At 42.5% G+C, this 22,015-nt stretch overlaps 1 protein-coding gene and 1 long non-coding RNA gene across 22 annotated transcripts in view; one reads left to right on the forward strand and one right to left on the reverse strand.

Moving 5' to 3' along the window:
- Window positions 1-5,638: 5,638 nt before the first annotated feature.
- On the reverse strand, window positions 5,639-11,906 carry LOC128562450 (uncharacterized). Its single transcript, XR_008373425.1, has 2 exons — window positions 11,703-11,906; window positions 5,639-5,953 (listed from the first exon to the last, which is right to left on the reverse strand). It is a non-coding gene; the product is annotated as an uncharacterized LOC128562450 (long non-coding RNA).
- A 45-nt stretch (window positions 11,907-11,951) lies between these two features.
- The window catches only part of CAPRIN2 (caprin family member 2), a 53,057-nt gene continuing 42,993 nt past the window's right edge, over window positions 11,952-22,015 (forward strand). For 4 of the 21 annotated variants that reach the window (XM_053556436.1, XM_053556443.1, XM_053556444.1 and 1 more), the window contains exons 1-2: window positions 13,136-13,417; window positions 15,077-15,139. In XM_053556436.1, coding sequence (XP_053412411.1) covers window positions 13,166-13,417; window positions 15,077-15,139 — 315 coding nt within the window. In that variant the 5' untranslated portion in view covers window positions 13,136-13,165. Of the gene's footprint in view, window positions 13,418-15,076; window positions 15,140-22,015 lie in introns of all 21 variants that reach the window. The other 17 variants (XM_053556445.1, XM_053556450.1, XM_053556433.1 and 14 more) reach the window with 15 other exon arrangements.

The raw sequence follows: 22,015 nt of genomic DNA on the forward strand, positions 1-22,015 counted from the left end.
AGCTAACTTGAGAGCAAAGTTAGCATCCTATAGGTCCTAGTCTTGGGCATTATCCTTTAAATCCAGCCCTGTTACAATGTGCATGTCTGATCTGTTGCTCCTAATGGCTGCACAGAACTCCACATGTGCCCCTAAGATATTTTACTACTCTCCTCTTTCCGTGGTGGGCACCCAGATCTTCCACTCACAGTATCACAAATATTTTTACAGTGAACATCTCTGCATATGTCTCCTAATGGACCTGAGGGTATTTTACCATTGGATGGAGCCTAAATACTGCCCAATGTTCATTAAGAATAATTACCATTTGGTGAATGTTACTATTATACCAGGGTTTTAGGTTCTAGTGATATAGAGGGAAACAAAACAGTGTCTTTGCTCTCAAGTTAGCTCACATTCTAGTGTAAAGACATTTTTACAAGTAGCAAAAAGTCCTATGTGGCAAATTAAAACATGATGATGTGCTAATGTCAGCATGGCTACTTAGATTAGGTAGATATGAAGAAACATTAAAGCCAAGACCTTGAATAACAAGAAAAAGCTCAGTGAAGAGCTGAGTCCGGGTAGTGGCCCCTTAGGAGGGAATGACCTTGACATGTGGGGAGAGCAGTAAGAAGGTCCAGTGTAGGGAGCCTGTAGGAGGTGAGGAGTGTGGTGGAAGAGAATGTATTTGTTATTTATTACCACGCAACAATGTTACCACAGATTTATCAGTTTGGAACAGCTCAGCTGGATCCTCTGCAAAGCTGCCATCAAAGTGTCAGCTATGGTAGGACTCTCATCTGAGGCTCATCTGCTTCCAAGCTCGAGTGGATGTTGGGCAGGGTTGTTTCTTACAGGCTGTTGCATGGAGAGCCCCTCAGCTTCTTGCTGGGTATCCGCTGGAGGCTGCCACCAGTTGCTGAGTGGCCTTCCCAGCAAGATGGGTTACAATCTTATGTAATGTTATCATGGAAGCGATGCCTCATCACCTTTGCTGTATTCTGTTGGTTAAAAACACACCCAGCGCCTGCCCACTCCAGATCTGGGGATTACACAAAGCACGAATACCTGGGGGTGGGGAAAAGGAAAGACAGGTGGAGTAGGGGGAGGGTTTAGATCATGAGCACCATTTTTAATAGTCTGGATTTTTTCCCCTAAGTTAAATGGAAAATTATTAGGAGCCCTGAGAAAGAGAGTATCTCAGATTTAAAATGCTTAAATATCCATCTGGTTGTGTCTAGGAGAAATTGTAGTGAGGCCAGGAGGTAAGCAAGAAATCCACAGGAGGCTATTGCTATATCCCAGATAGGGACAGCAGTCTCTGGCTTAGCTGTACAGAGAGAGAACAGGATAGAACTGGGATATACTTTGGAGGTGCACTTGATCCCAGTTGCTGATGATTTATTGTAGGACTGTTCACAGACAAATTCAGTAGTATGCTCAAGTTCCAAACTATCATTAGGAGAGCCAGAATTAGAGCTCTGCCTGCCTGGTTCTTCGTCCAGTTCTCTTTCTACTGTGCCATTACAGGTGCCATAATACATACAGTATGTTAGGGCCACACCAGCTCTCATTTCCTGTCCTCTACCTCTCACCTCCAAATTTGGCTTTCAGCAAACTAACATAACAGAGGCTGATCTGAAGGCCAGGCATTGTTGCTGAAACTCTATTGTTTTTGGCATTGGTAACATTAACAGTGATAGTGGCAGGTAGGGGTAGGAAAAGTAACTATCTCAGAGAGAAGATGCCTACTCCAGCATTGGCAAGAAGCCCTATCTATTCCTATGTACAGCAACTCCCGTGATGCCCTCTAACACATTTACAAAAGTCTGGGCTGCCCAAGCAATGCAAAGCAAGGCATAAGAGACTGTTCTGTCTCCTGGATTTGTGCTCTCCTGAGATATGGGGTTTCTGTCTTATGAATCTGTTATGTAGTGTAATAAAGGCACATTATTATTATTATTATTATTTTTGTAGAGACAGAGTTTCACTTTATCGCCCTCTGTAGAGTGCTGTGGCATCACACGGCTCACAGCAACCTCCAACTCCTGGGCCTAGGCGATTCTCCTGCCTCAGCCTTCCTAGTAGCTGGGACTACAGGCATGAAGGTCCATTATTAAACCAGCTATCCTATGGAAAAACTCTGGGAGATAATGTACATACAAACTGTTAGGGCAGTTGTTCTAAACCTTCCTAATACTACGATGTATTTTCATGTTAGAAAAGGGCTGCGACCCACAGGTTGAGAACCGCTGTTTTAGGGTGTGAGCCAGTGCGGACCAGTTTGGAGAAAGATTCTCCAAAGAAGCCAAAACAGAAGTAAAAGAGAAGAGCTATTGTTGGCAGAGAGAATCAGGTACTCAGGCTTTTTTTAGAGGTTGTAAAGCAGGTGAAGAGCACTTATGGCTGTGGCCAAATTAACAGAGGACTGTGAATGACTCTTGATAGCAGCAGGCTGGTAACAGAAGTAGCTGCCTTCCCTTTGGTGATTGTGATCTTGGGTGGGATTCTGCTCTAGCGATATGGTTTTGGGCAGGGACTGATGCCTTTAGCTTCCACTCTCCACTCTTCTGTTCAGGTACTCTTCAAGGCTGTAAATCAGATTCTCAAAAGCAGTTTTAAAAGAGAAAGATTTACATTTCCTTTCCATTTATTTAGTTCTTTTCAGATGTTGTGAAGACAGAACACCTTGGGTGTCAGTCAGTGAGGAAGGGTGGGAAGAGAATGGAGGAGAGAGAGAGAGATCATATGATTGATCTTCGCCCTTACTGAGAAACTCTGAGTTAGATAATTTTTTCTGTTATTTTATCAAGGCCATCCTTTCATAGACCTCAGAATTACCCCACCTGAGGAATGATGGAATTGAAGTCTGAAGTCACAGGTGAAGGGTACTTGTGTGTGTGTGTGTGTGAGAGAGAGGTGGAGTGGAGTGGTACTTTTCTATGTTTTTGACTCCTCATGATCCCACAGGGCACCTTCTGCAGGTGGGGATGGGGGCGTGGGCTCTCAGACACAGGAATGCAGAGATTGACAGTTGAAAGTCACAGGAAGAGACTGATGGGTCTGAAGACACCACTGAAAACAAACACCACACATGCTGTGTTGACGAATAGGTCTCATTATATGGTGCTGATAGAAGTTTATTTATTTTTCTATTTCATAATATTATAGGGGTACGCACATTTTTGGCTACATAATTCGCTTTTGCATATTTTAAGTCAAAGGTATATGTGGTAAGTGTGCCTTTCATCCAGAAAGTGTGTGTTGTATCTATTAGGTGTGAATTTGCCCTTCCCTTCCTCCCCTTCCCACCTACTTGAATTCTGTTGAGTTTTGCTTCCATATGTGCACATAAATGTTGATCAACTGGTTCCGATTTAGTATTGAGTACATGTGGTGTTTGTTTTTCCATTCTTATGATATTTCACTTCCAGGTTGTTACAAAAGACAGCACATCTCCTTTTGTGACTGGGTGGTATTCCGTGATATATCACTTTTTATTAAACCACTCATGTATTCATGGGCACTTGGGTTGTTTCCACATCTTTGCAATTATGAATTGTACTGTGATGAATATTTGAGTGTGAGTGAGACATTTTTGATAAAATGTCTTTTTTTCCTTTGGGTAAATGCCTCATAGAGGGATTGCTGAATTACATGGTAAGTCTGCTGATGAGAGTTTAAAAGTTGCTACTTCTAGGGAGCAGGGTTTGGAAACACCTGTCCAAAGCATAGTTGGTTCAGCATTTCTTCTTTTAAGGTAGTCTCCTTTGGAAGTACTTCTAGTGGTGCAAAATAATACATAAATAAGGTTATTCATTGCTTCATTGTTTATAATGGCAAAAGGCTGGAAATACCCTTAATATTCTTCCGTAGAGGACTGTTTAAATAAATTACAATACATTTAAACAATGCGAAACTATACTGATTTGAAAGAATGAGGAAGCTGCTTGTATAATGAAAGAGGATGATTGCAAAGATACACTGTTAGGCTCAAAAAAGGCAAGGTGCAGGAATGTTTATATGCAAACTCTTGGCTAGAAAAGATGATGGCAGTGTTGTTGGGGAATATATATATTTATTTTTTGTATGTGCAAAGAAGTCTATGGAAAAGTCCATTAGAGACAGTTAACACTTATTATCCTGGAGGGAGGGTCAGAGTGAAGTGAGACTATTCCTATGACAGAGTGATCATATTGCATTAGCTATTCAAAAATAAATCTTAAATAATTTACAAAGAATGTTTTATCTGGGGGAAGCTGGGAGTGGCTAAATTTTGTTTTGATCTTTCATGGAAGATAAGGGAAGGACATGATCATACCTGTTAGGACAGGCTGGCAGTTGGGAAGGATGCAGAGGTTCAGGGAGTCTAAAGGGAGGGGAACAAAAGTTTAGTTTGGGGCTAAAGCTCAAAACAATCAGGGAATAGTCTCAGCTGTTAACTTCTCAGGCAGTGTACCTGGCTGAGTAGGCAGAGGACTCAGTCTGAAGGTCAATAGTATCAGGGTAACTGTTTTAACTGTGTTTCCTTAGATTCTGTGTGTCTCTTTGGCATTCATTTCAGAGGGCCAAACTGTCAGCCAAAGTCTTTACCCCTCTCTGCAAGGCGGCATGCCTGGAAATCAAGGGCAGGCTGGCTGATGGAAGGCTGTGCCTTCCCATCTGACTGTCACACACCAACCCAGTATTCCCCTGGCCCGAAATCATCCCAGGGCCAGATGCCAGGCAACTAGAGACCATGTCTATAGCGCAAAGCCTGCCAGAATTATTCAAACTAGCCAGTCCTAGGCTGTTTCTCCTGCCCCGTCTTGTCACTCCACAGGAAAGCGCAGTACAGGCTCTGTCTGTGCCTTCTCTGCCCTCCTGCTTCTGCCTCCTGACAAAGCCCCGGTGCTTCCCACGTGGCCTGGGGGGTGTGGTACAAGGTGCCCTTCCTCTTGGCAAATCAAAGTCATAAAAATCTTCATTCAGCAGTGCTGACTTCTCTGTGCTCCCCCTCAGTCACCTCCACAAATTGAAATCCCGTGGGCATGAATGAGATAGCACCCAAACGTGTGTCATGAATATTATCTGGGGGGAAAGGCAGCAAAGGATCTAAGACTGTCTTCTGGTCCATTCTCTTCCTGGGAAATCTGTGTCAGACTCTGTGTCAGGAATAAACTGAGAAATAAGTGAAGAAAGAAAAAGGAGAAAACGCAGTCATGTTGTTTGTGAACAAGTGACAGAATCAAACACAGGTGGGAGAAGGGCTGCCGAGATGAGAAAGAATAAAATAAAATTCTTCAGAGAGGAAATGGGAACCACTGAATTATGCTGCGAGGACAATTCCATGTGTGTGAAATGTAATTTCATGCTCTCCAGGAGGAGAACTGTACGTGGTTACAGCCTCCCTTTGCCTGCTAGACTTCCAATGCCCCCAGCCAGGGGAGTATATACATTTCCACCTACAATAAATAAAGCCAGAGCCCTTTAAAAAACACCAGGAGTAGGGCGCTGGTCCCATATGCTGGAGGTGGCGGGTTCAAACCCAGCCCTGGCCAAAAACCACAAAAACAAACAAACAAACAAACAAACAAAAAAACACCAGCTTTATTAGGATATAATTCACATAATGTATGTATTAGTTTCTTAGGGTTATAAATGACTACAAAGTGGGTGGCTTCAAGCAGCAGAAATTTATTCTCTCAGAGTACTGCAGAATAGAACTCCAAGGTCACGATGTCAGCAGGGCCATGCTCCTGCAGGCGCCAGGAAAGATTCCTTTCTGCCTCTTTCTAGGTTCTGGTGGTTGTGATAATTTTTGGTGTTCTTTGGCTTACAACTCCATTGCTTCCGTCTCTGTGTCTGTCATTCTGTCATCACATTTGTCCATTTCTCCTCTGTGTCTTTGAGTCTCTCCTTAGAAGGCCATGCGTCATTGGATTAAGGGTCCATCCTAATTCAATATGATCTCATCTTCACTTGATTACACCTGCAAAAATCCAATTTCTTAATAAGGGTACATTCACAGCTAAGAGGGGTAGGAGTTCAACATATCTTTTTAGTGGACACAAATCAACCCGTAACACCATACAACTCGGGCAGCGCCTATGGCTCTAGGAGTAGGGCGCCGGTCCCATATGCCGGAGATGGCGGGTTCAAACCCAGCCCCGGCCAAAAACCACAAAACAACAACAAAAAAACACCATACAACTCACCCATTTAAAGTGTAAAATTCAGTGGTTTTTAGTATATTCATGAAATTGTTCAACCATCACATCAACTTTAGAATACAATAGAACTGTGTACGTTGACCACCCAAGGGACTGTAATAAACTGGTCAACCTATCCAGCTGGTCAAGATAAGGAACTACACCTACCGTACTGATACACACCAGTGGTACATGTCCGGTCTATGAAAACGAGGTCCACCTAAGGAGGTGATGAATGTGGGAAGGTGGTCAACTGGAGGTTCTACTGTATTTTCATCACCCCACAAAGAAAATCTGTACCCATTAGCAGTCACTCCCATCTCCTACCAACCCAGCCATAGGCAACCACTAATCCACTGTCTGTCTATGGATTTGGCTATTCTGGACAGTTCAAATAAATGGAATAATATAGTATGTGGCCTTTGTGTGGCTTCTCTTGCTTAGCATTATGTTTTCAAGGCTCATCCATGTTCCAGCGTATATCTGTACCTCATTACTTTTAATGGCCAAATAATAGTCCATTGTGTGGACATACCGCATTTTATTTACTTATTTATCAGTTGATGGGCATTTGGATTGTTTCCAGTTTTTGGTGATTTTAATAATGCTGCTATGAAAAATTTGTGTTCAAGTTTCTGTGTGGATATGTTTTCATTTCTCTTGGGAATACACTTACGAATGCAATTGCTGGGTCAAATGGTAACTGTTTTTTTTTGCAGTTTTTGGCCGGGGTGGGTTTGAACCCACCACCTCTGGCATATGGAGCCAGCACTCCACCCCTTTGAGCCACAGGTGCCACCCTGTTTGTTTAACTATATATTTCATAAACTGCCAGGCTATATTCCATCAGCAGTGCGTGAGGATTTGAATGAATTTCTCCACACCCTCATCAACATTTATTATTATTTTTTTGATTAAAGCCATCTAAGTTAGGTGTGAAGTGTTGTCTCATTGTGGTTTTGATTTGTATTCTCCTAAAAACTAGTGATGTGGAACATTTTTTCATGTATTTTTGGGTCATTTTTATCTCTTCTTTGGAGAAATGTATAGATTCTTTGTCCATTTTTAAATTGGGCTGTCTTTTTTATTATTTAGTTGTAAGTATCCTTTTATATTCTAGTACAAGAACCTTATTAGGCATATGATTTGCAAATATTTTCTCCCATTCTGTGGGTTGTCATTTCAATTTCTTTATAGTGTCCTTTGAAGCACAAAAGTTTTCAATTTTGATAAAGTCTAATTTATCTATGTTTTCTTTTGTTACTTGTGCTTTTTGTATCGTATCTAAGAAACAGAATTCTTTTTTAGATGGATTGCTTATTAACAATAACAATAAATTTTGTAAAAACTTCTGGGGTAACAAAGTGATGATGCATAGAAAGTATTTTTTCAAATGATTAACTTATACCATTTATTTTATTTTATTTTATTTTTTATTATTGGGGATTCATTGAGGGTAAACTTATACCATTTTAAACTTTCCTTTTTTTTTTGTAGAGACAGAGTTTCACTTTATTGCCCTCGGTAGAGTGCCGTGGCGTCACACAGCTCACAGCAACCTCCAACTCCTGGGCTTAGGTGATTCTCCTGCCTCAGCCTCCCGAGTAGCTGGGACTGCAGGCGCCCGCCACAATGCCCGGCTATTTTTTTGTTGAAGTTTGGCCGGGGCTGGGTTTGAACCCGCCACCCTCAGCATATGGGGCCGGCGCCCTGCTCACTGAGCCACAGGCGCCGCCCTAAACTTTCCTTTTAGAGTGACTTTTTCATGTTACATTTAGGATTCTTGTCCTTATCGGAGGAATTATGTTGATTACTATTTATTCAAATATTTACTGTTGTATGATATTGTCGTGGTTCTCATTTGGTTAATTTCTGTTAAATAACAATGTGCCATTTAAGGCATTATTTATTATTTTTCTAATTTCTAACTTGTTCACAGGAAAGTAAAAAGATAATTAAAATCATATGAAATTCTACCTCTCAAAGCAAACCAAAATTAAAATTTATTTTTTTATTTATTTGTTTATTTATTTAGAGATAGGGTCTGGCTCTTGCTTGGGCTGATCTCAAACTCCTAAGCTCAGGCAATCCACTGGCCTTGGCCTCCCAGAGTGCTAGGAGTATAGGCATGCACCAGCATGCCTGTGTTAAAATTTATTTTAATAGGATGCTTATTATATTTTAAGCCAAAATATCAGAAGTACAGAATATATTTAGCATATTCTCATTTTTGTAAAGAAAAATGATTCATATATTTGTTTGGAAATAAATCTGGAAGGATATAAGCAAAAAGTTAATAATAGTTATCTATGGAGGAGGTAGTTTTCATAGTTTTGGGAAAACATTTTTTCTTAATATAAAAATTAACCATATGGTATAAAAAACAGAGAGGAAAATATCTTTTTTTTTTTTTGTAGAGACAGAGTTTCACTTTATTGCCCTCGGTAGAGTGCCGTGGCATCACACAGCTCACAGCAACCTCCAACTCCTGGGCTTAGGCGATTCTTCTGCCTCAGCCTCCCGAGTAGCTGGGACTACAGGCGCCCGCCACAGCGCCCGGCTATTTTTTTGTTGCAGTTTGGCCGGGGCTGGGTTTGAACCCGCTACCCTCGGTATATGGGGCCGGCGCCCTGCTCACTGAGCCACAGGCATCGCCCGAGAGGAAAATATCTTACAGTCGTTTCCATGCATATTTAAAATGAAACCTTCTAAAAAACCACATTCATACTAAATAATGTTTTATATGTTTTTATCCTGCCTTTTTTCCACTTCACATATCATGTCATTGAATACTCTTTGAAGATGATTTGTACTGCCTGAATTAAAATTCATGGGTTAGAGTCACGTTATTTAACCATTTTTTCTGTTGCTGAATGGCTATCTTGTGTTTATAATACCCCATCACTTAAAAAAAAAGTGATGTCTAGCATTTGTATAATTATTGCTTGTATCTCTTATTATTTCCATAGGAGAGATTTCTAAAATAAAATCTATTGGATCAAAAGCTATGACTATTTTAAAATATCTTATTAAATTAATTCTTTTGAAGACACAGTAACACCAAATGGCTTATTCTTTTTGGTTTCAGTTCTTCAAATGGAAGTGTTGTTTCTACACTGTGTTTACTCTATGGAAGCAGCGCAGTACTGAAGCAGCCTGGAAGGTACATTGTGCTACAGCAGCGGTTCTCAACCTGTGGGTCACGACCCCTTAGGGGTTGAACGACCCTTTCACAGGGGTTGCCTAAATACATCCTGCATATCAGACATTTACATTACGATTCATAACAGTAGCAAAATTACAGATATGAAGTAGCAACGAAAATAATTTTATGGTTGGGAGGCACCACAACATGAGGAAGTGTATTAAAGGGTCGCAGCATTAGGAAGGTTGAGAACCACTGTGCTACAGGGCAGAAGACCTAGATACTTTAGGTCCTTGGAAAATTCCCCAAATATACAGAAGCTTTATATACCTTATCTTTAAAATAAAGAGGGGAGAGTTTCATAGCCATAACTCCAACAATTCTCTAGTTCTCAGGCTATTAGGAAAAATGCTGAGCTTCATGCTGTCTTATTTACCATCATATCCCTATGCCCAACCCATACCAGATGCCCAATAAGTGTCTGTTGAATGAATGAATGTATTCTTCCATCACTGATTTGAAACAACATTTTAAAATCATACTTCAAATATCGTCATATTTTACTATCAAAACACCTAAGTTTGGAGGTAACATTCCACAAATACTGCCTCACACTTGGTAAGATAAATCGAGGTGTTTTATCTTACCAAGATAGAATTACAGAAAGATAGGGAGTGGGGGAGGGGAAAATAAACCAAACTCCTGACAAATGAAAGTTTTGGGGAGCACATGCTTTCAAAATAAGCAAGATTCTTTGGTTTTACAGATGTTCTCTGACAGAAAAACTTTTCATCTTCTGAGACAGTCTCACTCTGTGGCCCAGGCTAGAGTACCATGGTGTAAGCCTCACTCACAACAACCTCTTGGTTTAAGCAATCCTCTTGCCTCAGCCTCTGGAGTACCTGGGACTGCAGGCACCCTCTCCAATGGCCCACTAATTTTTCTATTTTTAGTAGAGGTGGGGTGTCACCCTTGCTTGGCTGGTCTGGCACTCTCCAGCTCAAGGGATTATCCTGCCTCAGCCCCCCAGAATGCTAGGATTACATGTGTCAGCCATCTTGCTTGGTTTAGAAAACTTTTTTCTAAATTGCCTTTTTAATTTTTTTCAGAAGACATTACTGTAACATTATTGTGGTACGTTTTCCTATAAATACTATGCTACATTTAAACAGACTGTACTTTACCGGACTTGAAATTTAATTATTTTTGTTTTTGAATTCTTTCCTGATTCATTTTCACAGATTTATTCAGAATTATTCCATTTAGTAGACTATATAAAATATATGGCCAGATCTGTAAAACCCATGGCCAGATCTGTAAAACCCAAGGGATAGTTTTTGTCTGGCCAATAACAAGACAAACATCTCATAATTAATCTGACTGAAATATCATTTTCAGGTTCATTATTAGCTCAGGCTCCAACAGGCATAACCTGTATTGTAACTTTGTGTCAATTTATTCTTTGAAGAGTATGTCCTTCCGTTTTTTCTTATGTCCACCCTTTTTTCTGTTCTTAAGGTGAAAGCATAGCCTTTCTCTCCTCATGTTCAGCAGCTTCTGTTCTTTCTTTGGTTATAAACAATGAGACAAAGGGACAATCCAATATTTCTCTGACCCTCAAGAACACATCTGAGATTGAGACAGTCAAAGCTAAAATGCAACATTAAGGTACATTATGTCAACAGGGACTGAAAAGGACACAAATAATAAGATGACGAAATATTGTATCGAGAAATGTTAAAATTAAGATAATTCTTGTGAGCTAGGTCAAGACTTTTAAAACTAGGCCTTTGTCCCCATGATATCCTTCTGAGTTTTTTCTGTTCTCTTGCTAGTCTAAATAATTTTTATCAAAGCGTCAGGGACAGGACCTAAAAAATCCCATTTGGTGTTAAGAGCTGGACGCATGTTGGGGGCAAGTTATTGTTGTGTTCGTGTGTTTTTTATTTGATAAGAGAAACACCATCCTTTTCTTAAGAAACTTAACATATTTCCAGGCTTTTCTCTTAATTTTATGTAACATAAAGATTTTACCAGCTTTCTCTTCGTGCCAGTTAATCTGTTTAGCATCAACAAACAACACAGCTTAAATAAACACAATCCTATTGCTGAAGGTTGCAGAGTCACCTACTCTGTTTTTATGGCAATGCTGATTTGGGACATTTTGCTCTTCCAGGATGAGTGCTTTGCGAGGAAACGGAGATTTTCCCTGTCGTACAGTGAAGGATGTGAGGAAAGGGAGATTTATACAGTGAAGGATGCTCTCTGAAGGGCCAAGGCGCCCTGCGTTTTTAGAGTGCCCACTCAGCCCCCAGAGCCCCAAGCTCCGCTGAGCTGTTAATTTCTCCAAGTGCGCGATGCCCTTTTGGAGCGATAGACATCACCTGTTCAAGGTCGCGCAGCCAATCAGCGCCGCCCGCAATCAGCAAGGTCGGGCGGGGCCGCGCCGCTCCGCGCACCGGCGCGCTCGCGTCCTCGCGGGCCCACCCGGCGCCCGCCTCGTGCGCAACTTCGGGGAGAACGCGCCCCCTGGGGTCCGACCGCCTGCCCCGGCTGGGCGGGGAATGGACGCCGAGAGGGCCCAGGCGGGGGAGGCGGGGCCGCGGAAGGAGGCGGGGCCTGGCGGGGCGGGGCGGGCGCGGCCCATATAAGTGGCGCGCGGCGGAAAGGGCGGGCCGGGGCGCGAGCAGCAGGGTCGGCTGGGCGCCCGGCGTCTGCGGCTCGGCGGACGAGGACCGGGCGGGGAGAGGGAGGAGACAGGAGGAGGAGGAGGCGCGAGTGCGGGGTGGCGCCGGTCCACCTCCGCAGCTCTCCTGGCTCCCGCCGGCTTTCGGAGGCGGGCCCGGGCTGCGGCAGCGGCCGCCTGGGGAGGTGAAGCCGGGCTGCTGCGGCCGCGGTCAGCCCCGCGGGGGCGGGCAGGTTTGGGCGGCCGCGGCGGGGCGGGGTCCTCGGGGGCGGCCGCTCGTGCAGCTCCCTGCAGGTCGGCCTCCGCGGAGGCCTTGCAGAAGTGGTCCCAGCTGGAAGGGTGGGTGGGGGGTGGGGTGACTGGTTGGTAGAAGGACCCCCCTGCGTGGGCCTCTTCGGAGACTATTGGGGATCAGCGATGGCGAGCTCGGGGCGCTCTTATTCGCTTGCTTTGGGGATGCTCCTAAGGGGAGTGGGGTGGATACCTCAGTTCCCAAGGGCCGCTGATGAGGGCAGTGGGAGGCTCGTTAGAATGAGCTCTTAAACCGGTTGGATGTGAGTGGTTATGGGTTGGTCTAAATAGGACGGCTTGTACCCTGGGAGAGCCTGGCTGCTGAAGTTCCGTAGCGATGGGCGCCTCGCAGGCCCCTGAGCGGGGAAAGGGAAATCAGCATTCCTGTTGCAAAAGCTGCTGGTTCACTTAGTGAGGGCCATGAAAGAATTGTTTGGGATTTTCTTTTCATGTTCATGTTGGAAGTTGGGGCTGGTGGTGAGGGGTCATGTAAAGAGTTTCGAGTGGCTGCCTTAAGAAAGCGGCTTCTTTGCGTGTCATCCCTCGTTCAGGGCAGTTATTCGGAATGTGGTTTGCCCTCCTGGGAAGAGAGAGGAGCTCAGAAGCTATTGCTGATTAGCGGTTCTTCCTGACTATGGGGAAAATCGAACTTCTGGAAACATCTTCCGTATTGGCCAGTATTGGCCAGTGCTTAGCATTAATTACCTTAAAGTAGTGAGATGGGAGTGCAGAATCTGGAGCTCACTTCTGTGGAAAAGAATTTTAAGGGAGTGAGTCTAGACTTTCCTTGGGAAGTTGATGCCTGGCTGTGCCCCTGTACTCCTAATTTTATACTTAACTTTTCCATCCTCTTCAGCCTCATCTGTTTCAATGGTGCAACTCTCTTCATCCCCTTTTGGTTACCAGTCACCTTCAGGCCGTTCAGAGAAGGGAAGAGAGGGGAATATGAAGTCGGCCAAGTCCCAAGTGAACCACACTCAGCACGGGGAAAGCCAGCGGGCCTTGAGCCCCCTGCAGCCTGCTCTCACTTCTGCTGCTTCTCCAACCCAAGCATATGAGACATATATTGATAATGGGCTCATATGCCTTAAACACAAAATTAGAAACATTGAGAAAAAGAAGGTAACTTTTTTTCCCTTCTGGGTCCTGTGTATGCATGGTATTAAGCAAGGATTAAGGAGCTGACATTAGGGCTCATAAAATGTTACTCCTAAGAATTTAACCTTGGAATTTAGCTGCCTGAAAACAATTAAGCAGGCTAAATATTGGAAGTATTAAACATTTTCTGTTTCATTCATCAACACGGCTGAATAAAAATTATTCTTCATAGTAAAATTTTGCATGCTGCTACTGAAATACTTGAAGAGCAAGCTGTTGTAGGTGAGATTAATTCTTTGAGTGTGGTATTAATGTTTCTTTTCATCGATGCTTTAATAGCCTCGTTTTTTAGCTTGTTTTCCTTGTGACTTTCTGCAGCAGTTGATGTTGCAGTACAGCAGCTGCAGTCGTTGGAAGCTGTAGTCACGATAGAACTAGAAAATGCCTTTGCACTCATTTTTGGGTTGCTAGGTGAAGGTTTAAGATTAGTAAGTGGAAGTATTTTAGACAGCCTTGGAGAGCGACCCAGAAGTTATAATCAGCCTAATGTTACAGTAAATGCTGATGCAGAGAGCTCAGTCCTTCCTTATTTCCTGAGTCATGGAGCTTGCGAATCAGTACTGCACATTGCTTTATGTGTTATGATTCTCTTCTGCGTTTGACAGGTAAGGCTGAGCAACTGTCTAGACCTATGTGCTCTTAAATATTTTGTGCTGAGACCTTAAGAACGTTGCTTTTGATGGAGGAGCATGAAGATATTTTTAAGAGTCTGGTCTACTCTTTTTTTTAAGCTAGGAAACTAGTGAAGTACCACTTGCTGGTAGCTTCTTTGTAGCTCTCCCCATTTATGTTTTGAATGCACATAGTTGATCACAAGTGTGATAAGGTGAGAGTGCTAGGTCGGCACAAATTCCTATCACTGTGAGAACTAGTCAAAGGGGAGACTTCCTTAGTTTCAGGAACTACGTGTGTGTACTTCAGCTCTCTAGTGTAACAGAGCCTAAAAAGTGGTTTTAGAATACCCTAGTGGGTTTGTGTCATTCTTAGGGGGCCATTAGATGTGATTTGTTTTCTTTGTATTTCCTTAAATGGAGAATTTAATGTGAAAAGTAGCTTCAAGTTGAGGTTACTATAATGCTAGAAAAGAAATCTTTTACGTTTCTGTACTTCTGGTAGGAAGTTTCCTTTGGGGAAATTGCCACATAATTCAACAGGTAGCTGAACTAAAGTTGGCACATGAGGTTAGAACAGGCCTCTCAACCTTGACAACACTGACACTTTGTGCTAAATGATTCTTTGTTGTAAAGGGCCACCCTGTGCATATTAGGATGTTTAAATAACACTCTTTACCCCCGTCTCAAGTTGTGATAACTAAAAATATCTCCAGATGTTGCCATATATCCCTGGGGGACATAATTACCCCTGATTGCATACCACTGGGTTAGAGCATATGATTAGGTAGGTAGAAAGTGGTCTTATTGCTGCTTAACTTTTGTAATTACAAACTCGTGGTGTTCTGTGTATTCCTCTGCCACACTGGGACTCGTTCACAAGTGCTGCTTGCCTTGTAGTAAACCAATATTCTTGCAGATTGATAGCTTATTTCAAGAACTTTGTTTTCAAAATTTATTTGCTTCAAAATTTTATATCAGACTATGGTAGATACAAGTTTCTCTTTTGTAGCTCAAACTGGAAGATTATAAGGATCGCCTGAAAAGTGGAGAGCAGCTTAATCCAGACCAATTGGTAAGTGGCTATGACCCCATGGTTGGACTTGCTGATTTTCTTTCTTTTTTTTTTAGAGACAGAGTCTTTGTCGCCCTCAGTCGAGTGCTGTGGCGTGACACCTCACAGCAACCTCAAACTCTTGGGCTTAGGCAATTCTCATGCCTCAGCTTCCCGAGTAGCCGGGACTACAGGCACCCGCTACAACCCCCAGCTATTTTTTTGTTGCAGTTTGGCTGGGGCCGGGTTCGAACCTGCCACCCTGGGTATATGGTGCCGGCGCCCTACCCACTGAACCGCAGGCACCGCTCTGATTTTCTTTTCTTAATAAAACTCTAGGTGAATTTAGTGAGACCAGAGACTGGATAGGCCAAAGAAAGGAGTTAGAATCCATTGGATTTTTCACAAGACTTAGTGTTCTTTGCTATTAGGTCTTGGATTTGACTTTATTTCTTTTGTACTAATTGATGGTGTGGATGGTGGTGTAGAATGTTACATAGGAGTGAAAATGTGGAGCATCTCTGAGTTCCTGTACATACAGACTTAAATGAAAACTAGGGCTATGTTGGACTGAGGAGGAGAAGAGACAGCTGTTTACTGGTATATTCTAAACCTTGTATCTTTTTTTTTGAAGTGTAAAAGAATATTGCAGCTTGCCTCAGTTTTTTTCCAGTCATTTTTCCTTAACTCCTTTCATGGTTTCTCCCTAGTTTTTTATTGTGGCTTGCCATGTGCCTTCTCAGGAGGAGTGCTTATCAGACAGATACCGGGTCTTGGCTGGGTGTTGTGGCTCAACCCTCTTAATCCTAGGACTCTGGGGAGGCTTGCTTGAGCTCAGGAGTTCAAGATCAGCTGAGCAAGAGCAAGATCCCATCTGTACTAAAAACAGAAAAAAATTAGCTGAGCATGGTGGTGCATGCCTGTTTTCCCAGCTACTTGGGAGGCTGAGGCAGGAGGATCACATGAACTCAGGAATTTGAGGTTGCAGTGAGCTATGATGATGCCACTGCACTTTAGCTGGGGTGACAGAATGAGAGACTCGGCCTCAAAAAACAAGACACCTCCAAAATTTGTTTTTGGTTTTAAACCCTTAATATAAATATTAGGATATTTACATTTTTAAAAAACATTGTTTAATTTGTTCATAGTATACCTGGAATTATAAATTTTATCTAATTTGTGAAGGAGAGTTTCTGAAATATGGAAAGAAAAAGTGCTTCATTGATGTTTGCCATTCGGACCTGATCATATCTCCAGCTAAGAAGGGACAAAATTTATTTAAAAGTTATTTGATCTAGCTTGTGGGTCTGTTGTCATTTATCATTTCAATTAAAAGTTTTGATTATGTATTATAGATACTGGCATTCAAGGACTTTCCCTTGCCATATAGACTCTTCTTCATTGACCCAGAATTTTTGTGATGTAGTAAGTTATAATTTTGCTGAGGCATGGATTTGAATTGTGTGAGCTCTAAGAATGGTGTGTTCACTTAGCTGGTGAGAGGACTTAGCTGGACATCCAGCATTTCAAAGTGGCTTTGTTTCCAAGTAGTCATGGTATGTTCAGTAACTTTTTTTTTTTTTGTCTTTTTTGAGACGGAGTCCCACTCTGTCACTCTGGGTAGAGTGCCATGGCATCATCATAGCTCACAGCAACTTCAAACTCTTGGGCTTGAGCACTCCTCGTGCCTCAACCTCCCAAGTAGCTAGGACTACAGGTGCCTGCCACAATGCCCAGCTAATTTTTCTATTTTTAGTAGAGATGGGGTCTTTACTTAGGCTGGTCTCAAACTGTTGAGCTCAGGCGATCCATCCGTCTTGCTCCCCGAGTTCAGCCTCCCTGTGTGGTAGGATTACAGGCGTTAGCCACCGAGCCTGGTCCTATTCAGTAATTCTTAAAGTGGTAAAACTTTTCTTTGTATAAATATTCTTGAATTAAGTGTCCTGTTAGAGTAGTAGTCTTTATTTTTGGGAAACTTGATGTGGGTGGGAGGATCAGTAGTTCTCATAGTAGCTCTCTAAGGAATGTCAGGGACATGCTATATTTCATTGCTCCTGCCAGGCAAACTTTCATCTCAATATTTCATTTCTGTATTTATAATCACATACTGTTTCTAAAATAAATACATGAACTTTGATTACTCAAGTAATACGCTGACAGCTGCCAAATTTATATTGCTAACAGGTCAGTCCTCTGAGCTCTATGTCCAATTGCCTGACACACCCTGATTTCTCCCTGTTCCCCCCAAACCTGCTGCTCAGTTGATGACTCAATTGAGTAGAAGAATAAATTGCCAAATACCTTGGAGAATTTCTTACCTCCTTTTTCTTTATGCCTCTCATCCAGCTCCTCGGAAGTCTGGTCAATACCTGTACTGCCTTCAAAATAAATCAAGAATCTGACCATTTGTCATAAATTCCACCTCTGCTGTCTTGGTCCAAGCTACCTCATCTTTCATCTGCATTATCAAATAGTTTCCTCACAGGTTTTTCTATTTCTGCCCCTCTCCAAGTCCATTCTCATCATAGCAGCCTCTGTGATTCTGTTCTGATGCAAGTCAGATGGTTATTTCTCTGCTCAAAAGTCCTCATTGGCTCCCATTAGGGTGATACAAAGTGTTCTTACCGTGTTCTGAAATTCCTACTAAATATCCTTCTGCCTTGCTGTCACATCTTTGCTCCGTTCCCGCACTTCTCTCCCTAGCTAGCTGCATTCCAGCCACCCTGGCTTCTTTCTGTTCTTCAGACATCCTAGGCACACTTCTCCTGCAGGGCTTTTGCACACGCTGTTTCTGCTGCCGGGGATGCTCTTTTTCCTGATGATTAAATGGGTCATTTAACTCCTGTCACCTTTTAATTTGAAGGTCATTTCTGTAAGACCTGCCCTGACCACACTATACTCTTATGCCCCTGTTCACACGGCTTAGCTCCTTTGCTTGCTTTTTCTTTTCTCTTTTTCTTCTTTTGGGGGTGAGGAGGAGAATGGGGGAAACAGGGTCTTGCTCTGTTGCCTAGGCCAGAGTAGAGTGGTATCATTGTAGCTCACTGCAATCTCCTGTGCTCAAGTGATCCTCCTTTCTCAGTCGTAAGAGTCGCTGGGCCTGCACTTGCCTGCCACCTTACCCAGCTAATTTTTCTTTCTTTTTTTGGTAGAGGTGGAGTCTCATTCTGGCTCAGCTGATCTTGAACTCCTGGTCTCAAGCAACCCTCCTGCCTTGGCCTCCCAAACTGTTGGGATTATAGGCATGAGCCACTGCGCCCAGTGTCCTTGCTTACATTTTTTTTTTAGTAGAAATTAGCAGTTCTGCGACAAGTTCTAATGTTTTAGTGTTTGTCTCGCTCCTACTCTTACAATGTAAGTTCCCTAAAAGTAGGGATTTTATCTGTTAACTGCTCTATTACTAGTGTTTAGAATAGAGTAGGCCTGTAAAGTATTTACTATGTATAGATGTAAATGAATATTCGGTCTTTAAGTGACCAGGCTTAGAGTTTGTGGTACCTTGTGAGACAGTCTCACTTATTAACCCTTGGTAGAGTGCTGTGGCGTCACACAGCTCACAGCAACCTCCAAATCCTTGGGCCTAGGCGATTCTCTTGCCTCAGCCTCCCGAGCAGCCGGAACCACAGGCGCCCACCATGACACCCGGATATTTTTTTGTTGCAGTTTGGCCAGGGCCGGGCTTGAACCCCCCACCCTCGGCATATGGAGTGGCGCCCTACCCACTGAGCCACAGGCACCGCCTGTGTTTGTGGTACTTTTGAGAAGTCACATCTATTCATACATGCAATATTTATTTGAGGTGGAAAATTTAGAAAATGCAGATAGGACAGAAGAAAAAAAAAGAATGCTCAGGACTTGTTAGTACAGGCATACCCTGGAGATACTGTGGTTCTGTTCCAGACCATCACACTTAAGTGAATATTGCAATACAGCGAGACAGATATTTTGTTTTCCCAGTGCATATAAAAGTAATGTTTATGCATAAAGTATGCAATAGCAATATGTCTAAAAATATATGTATACACACACCTTAACTTAAAAATACTTTATTGCTTAAAAAATGCCTTTAGCAAGTTGTAATCCTTTTGCGGGTGGGGAGTCTGCCTCCATGTTGTTGGCCTCTGACTAATCAGGGTAGTGGTTGCTGAAGAGTGACTATGGCAATTTCTTAAAATAAATCAGCCGTGAAGTTTGCCACATTAAATCTTGATTTCATGAAAGATTTCTCTGTAGCATATGGTGCTAATTGATACCATTTTACCCCCAGTAGAACTTCTTTCAAAATTGGGGTCAGCCCTCTTGAACACTGCTGCTGCTTTATCAACTAAGTTTATGTATTCTTCTAAATTTTTTGTTGTGATTGCAACAGTGTTCATAGTGTCGTCACCAGGAATGGGTTCCATTTCAGTAAGCCACTTTCTTTGTTCATGTGTAAGAAGCAACTCTTCATCTGTTCAGGTTTTATCTTGAGATTACAGCAGTCCAGTCACATCTTCAGGCTCCACTTCTAGTTCTTTTGCTATTCCCACCATATCTGTGGTTACCTCCAAAGTCTTGAAGGTTCTGTTTCAGACCATCACACTTAAGTGAATATTGCAATACAGTGAGACATCCTCCAAGTCATCCAGGAGGATTAGAACCATCTTCTTCCAAACTTCCATTAATGTTGATGTTTTGACCTTCCATGAATCATGAATATTCTTAATGGCATCTACAATAGTGAAGCCTTTCCAGGAGGCAATTTACTTTGCCAGATTCATCAGAGTAAGGCAGCTATGCCCTTGGAAAATGTATTTCTGAAGAAGACTTGAAAGCCCAAAGTACTCCTAGATCCATGGGCTGCAAAATGGATGTTGTGTTAGCAGACATGAAAACAACATTCATCTCTTTGCATATTTTCTTCAGAGCTCATGGGTAAACCAGGTGCATTGTCAATGAGCCGTAATATTTTGGAAGGGATTTTTTTTTTTCTGAGCAGTAGATCTCAACAGTGGACTTAAAATACAGGGTGTCCCAAAGGTTGCCATGTATAGGAAAAATTAGCAAACTCATGATACTTTATGTTCTATTCTATTTTATATTTTAATATTTCTTTATATATCGACATGTAGAGAAATATTTTGTAGAGTTTTATAATGAATATTTTGTAAATAAAGGTACATTTAGCTACAATTTCCCATTTTCCCTATGTATGTATAGCAATGTTTTCGCTACCCTGTAGTTGATAAACTTTGGTGTAAACATATGTGCTGTCACCCATTTTCGTTTTTCGTTTATGGAGCACAGGTGGAATAGATTCGCATAATTCTTTTTTTTTTATTTTTTATTTTTTTTTTTTGTAGAGACAGAGTCTCACTGTACCGCCCTTGGTAGAGTGCCGTGGCGTCACACGGCTCACAGCAACCTCTAACTCTTGGGCTTATGTGATTCTCTTGCCTCAGCCTCCCGAGCAGCTGGGACTACAGGCGCCCGCCACAACGCCCGGCTATTTTTTTTTGTTGTTGTTGCAGTTTGGCCGGGGCTGGGTTTGAACCCGCCACCCTCAGCATATGAGGCCGGCGCCCTACTCACTGAGCCACAGGCGCCGCCCAGATTCGCATAATTCTTAAGGACCTGACCTTTTCAGAAGAGCAGATGAGCATTGGCTTGAACTTACAACCACCAGCTGCATTTGCCCCTAAGTAGACAGTCAGCCTGTCTTTGAAGCCAGGCATTGGTGTCTGTTGTTTAATTGTGGAAGTCCTAGGTGGCATCTTGTTCCAATAGTGGGCTGTTTTGTCTTCATTGAAAGTCTGTTGTTCAGTGTAGCCACCTTAATCAGTGAGCTGAGCTAGATCTTCTGGTAACTTGCTGCGGCTTCTGTATCAGCACTTGTTTCACCTTGCACTTCTGTCATGGGGATGGCTTTTTTCTTAAAAAGAAAATGAGCCAATTTCTGCTGGTTTCAGACTTTTTTTGCCGCTCCCTCACCTCACTCAGCCTTTATAGAGTTGAAGAGGGTTATCCTCTTGCATTGGCTTAGGCTTTGGCTTACAGAACTGTTTTGATCTTCTGTCTAGATCTGTCTAAGCTGTCTCTGTATCAGCAGCAAGACTCTTATTTTCCTATTTGTGTGAGCACTGGGTAGCTCTGTCAGTTTCCTGTAAGAACTCTTTTGAATTTACAACTTGGCTAACTGTTTAGCTCAAGAGGCCTAGCTTTTGGCCTGTTTCAGCTTTTGAAATGCCATTTCCACTAATTTTAATTATTTTTATCTTTTGATTTAATGTCGAGAATGTGGCTGGGCTCTGCGGCTCAGGCCTGTAATCCTAGGGTGGGTGGATCCTTGGTCTCAGGAGTTCTAGATCAGCCTAAGCAACAGTGAAACTCCATCTCTACTAAAAATAGAAAAAACTAACCAGGCATTATGGTATGTGTCTGTAGTCCCAGCTACTGGGGAGGATGAGGCAAGAAGATCTCTTGAGCCCAAGAGTTTGACGTTGCTGTGAGCTATGATGCCATGGCACCCTACCCAGGGTGACAGAGTGAGAATCCTGTTTCAAAAAATAAAATGGAAAAAAAAAAAGTAGAGGGTGTTTGACTCGTCTTTTTACTTGAACACTGAGAGGCCATTTGGTTCAATATGGAGTTAATTTTAATATTGTCATGTCTCAGGGAATAGGGAGGTCCAAGGAGAGGGAGAGAGGGGAATCTCTGGTCAGTGAAATAGTCAGAACACATACAGCATTTGTTGATTAAGTTTGCCATTAAACTATTACCATAGTAACATTAAAGATCACCGATCACGTGTTACCATAACAGACATAATGATAAAGTCTGAAATATTACGAGAGTTACCAAAACGTGAGAGACACAAAGTTGAGCACATGCTGTTGGAAAAATGGTGCTGATAGCCTT

Source organism: Nycticebus coucang, chromosome 12 (assembly GCF_027406575.1).
Source record: "Nycticebus coucang isolate mNycCou1 chromosome 12, mNycCou1.pri, whole genome shotgun sequence".
NCBI lineage: Eukaryota > Metazoa > Chordata > Mammalia > Primates > Lorisidae > Nycticebus > Nycticebus coucang.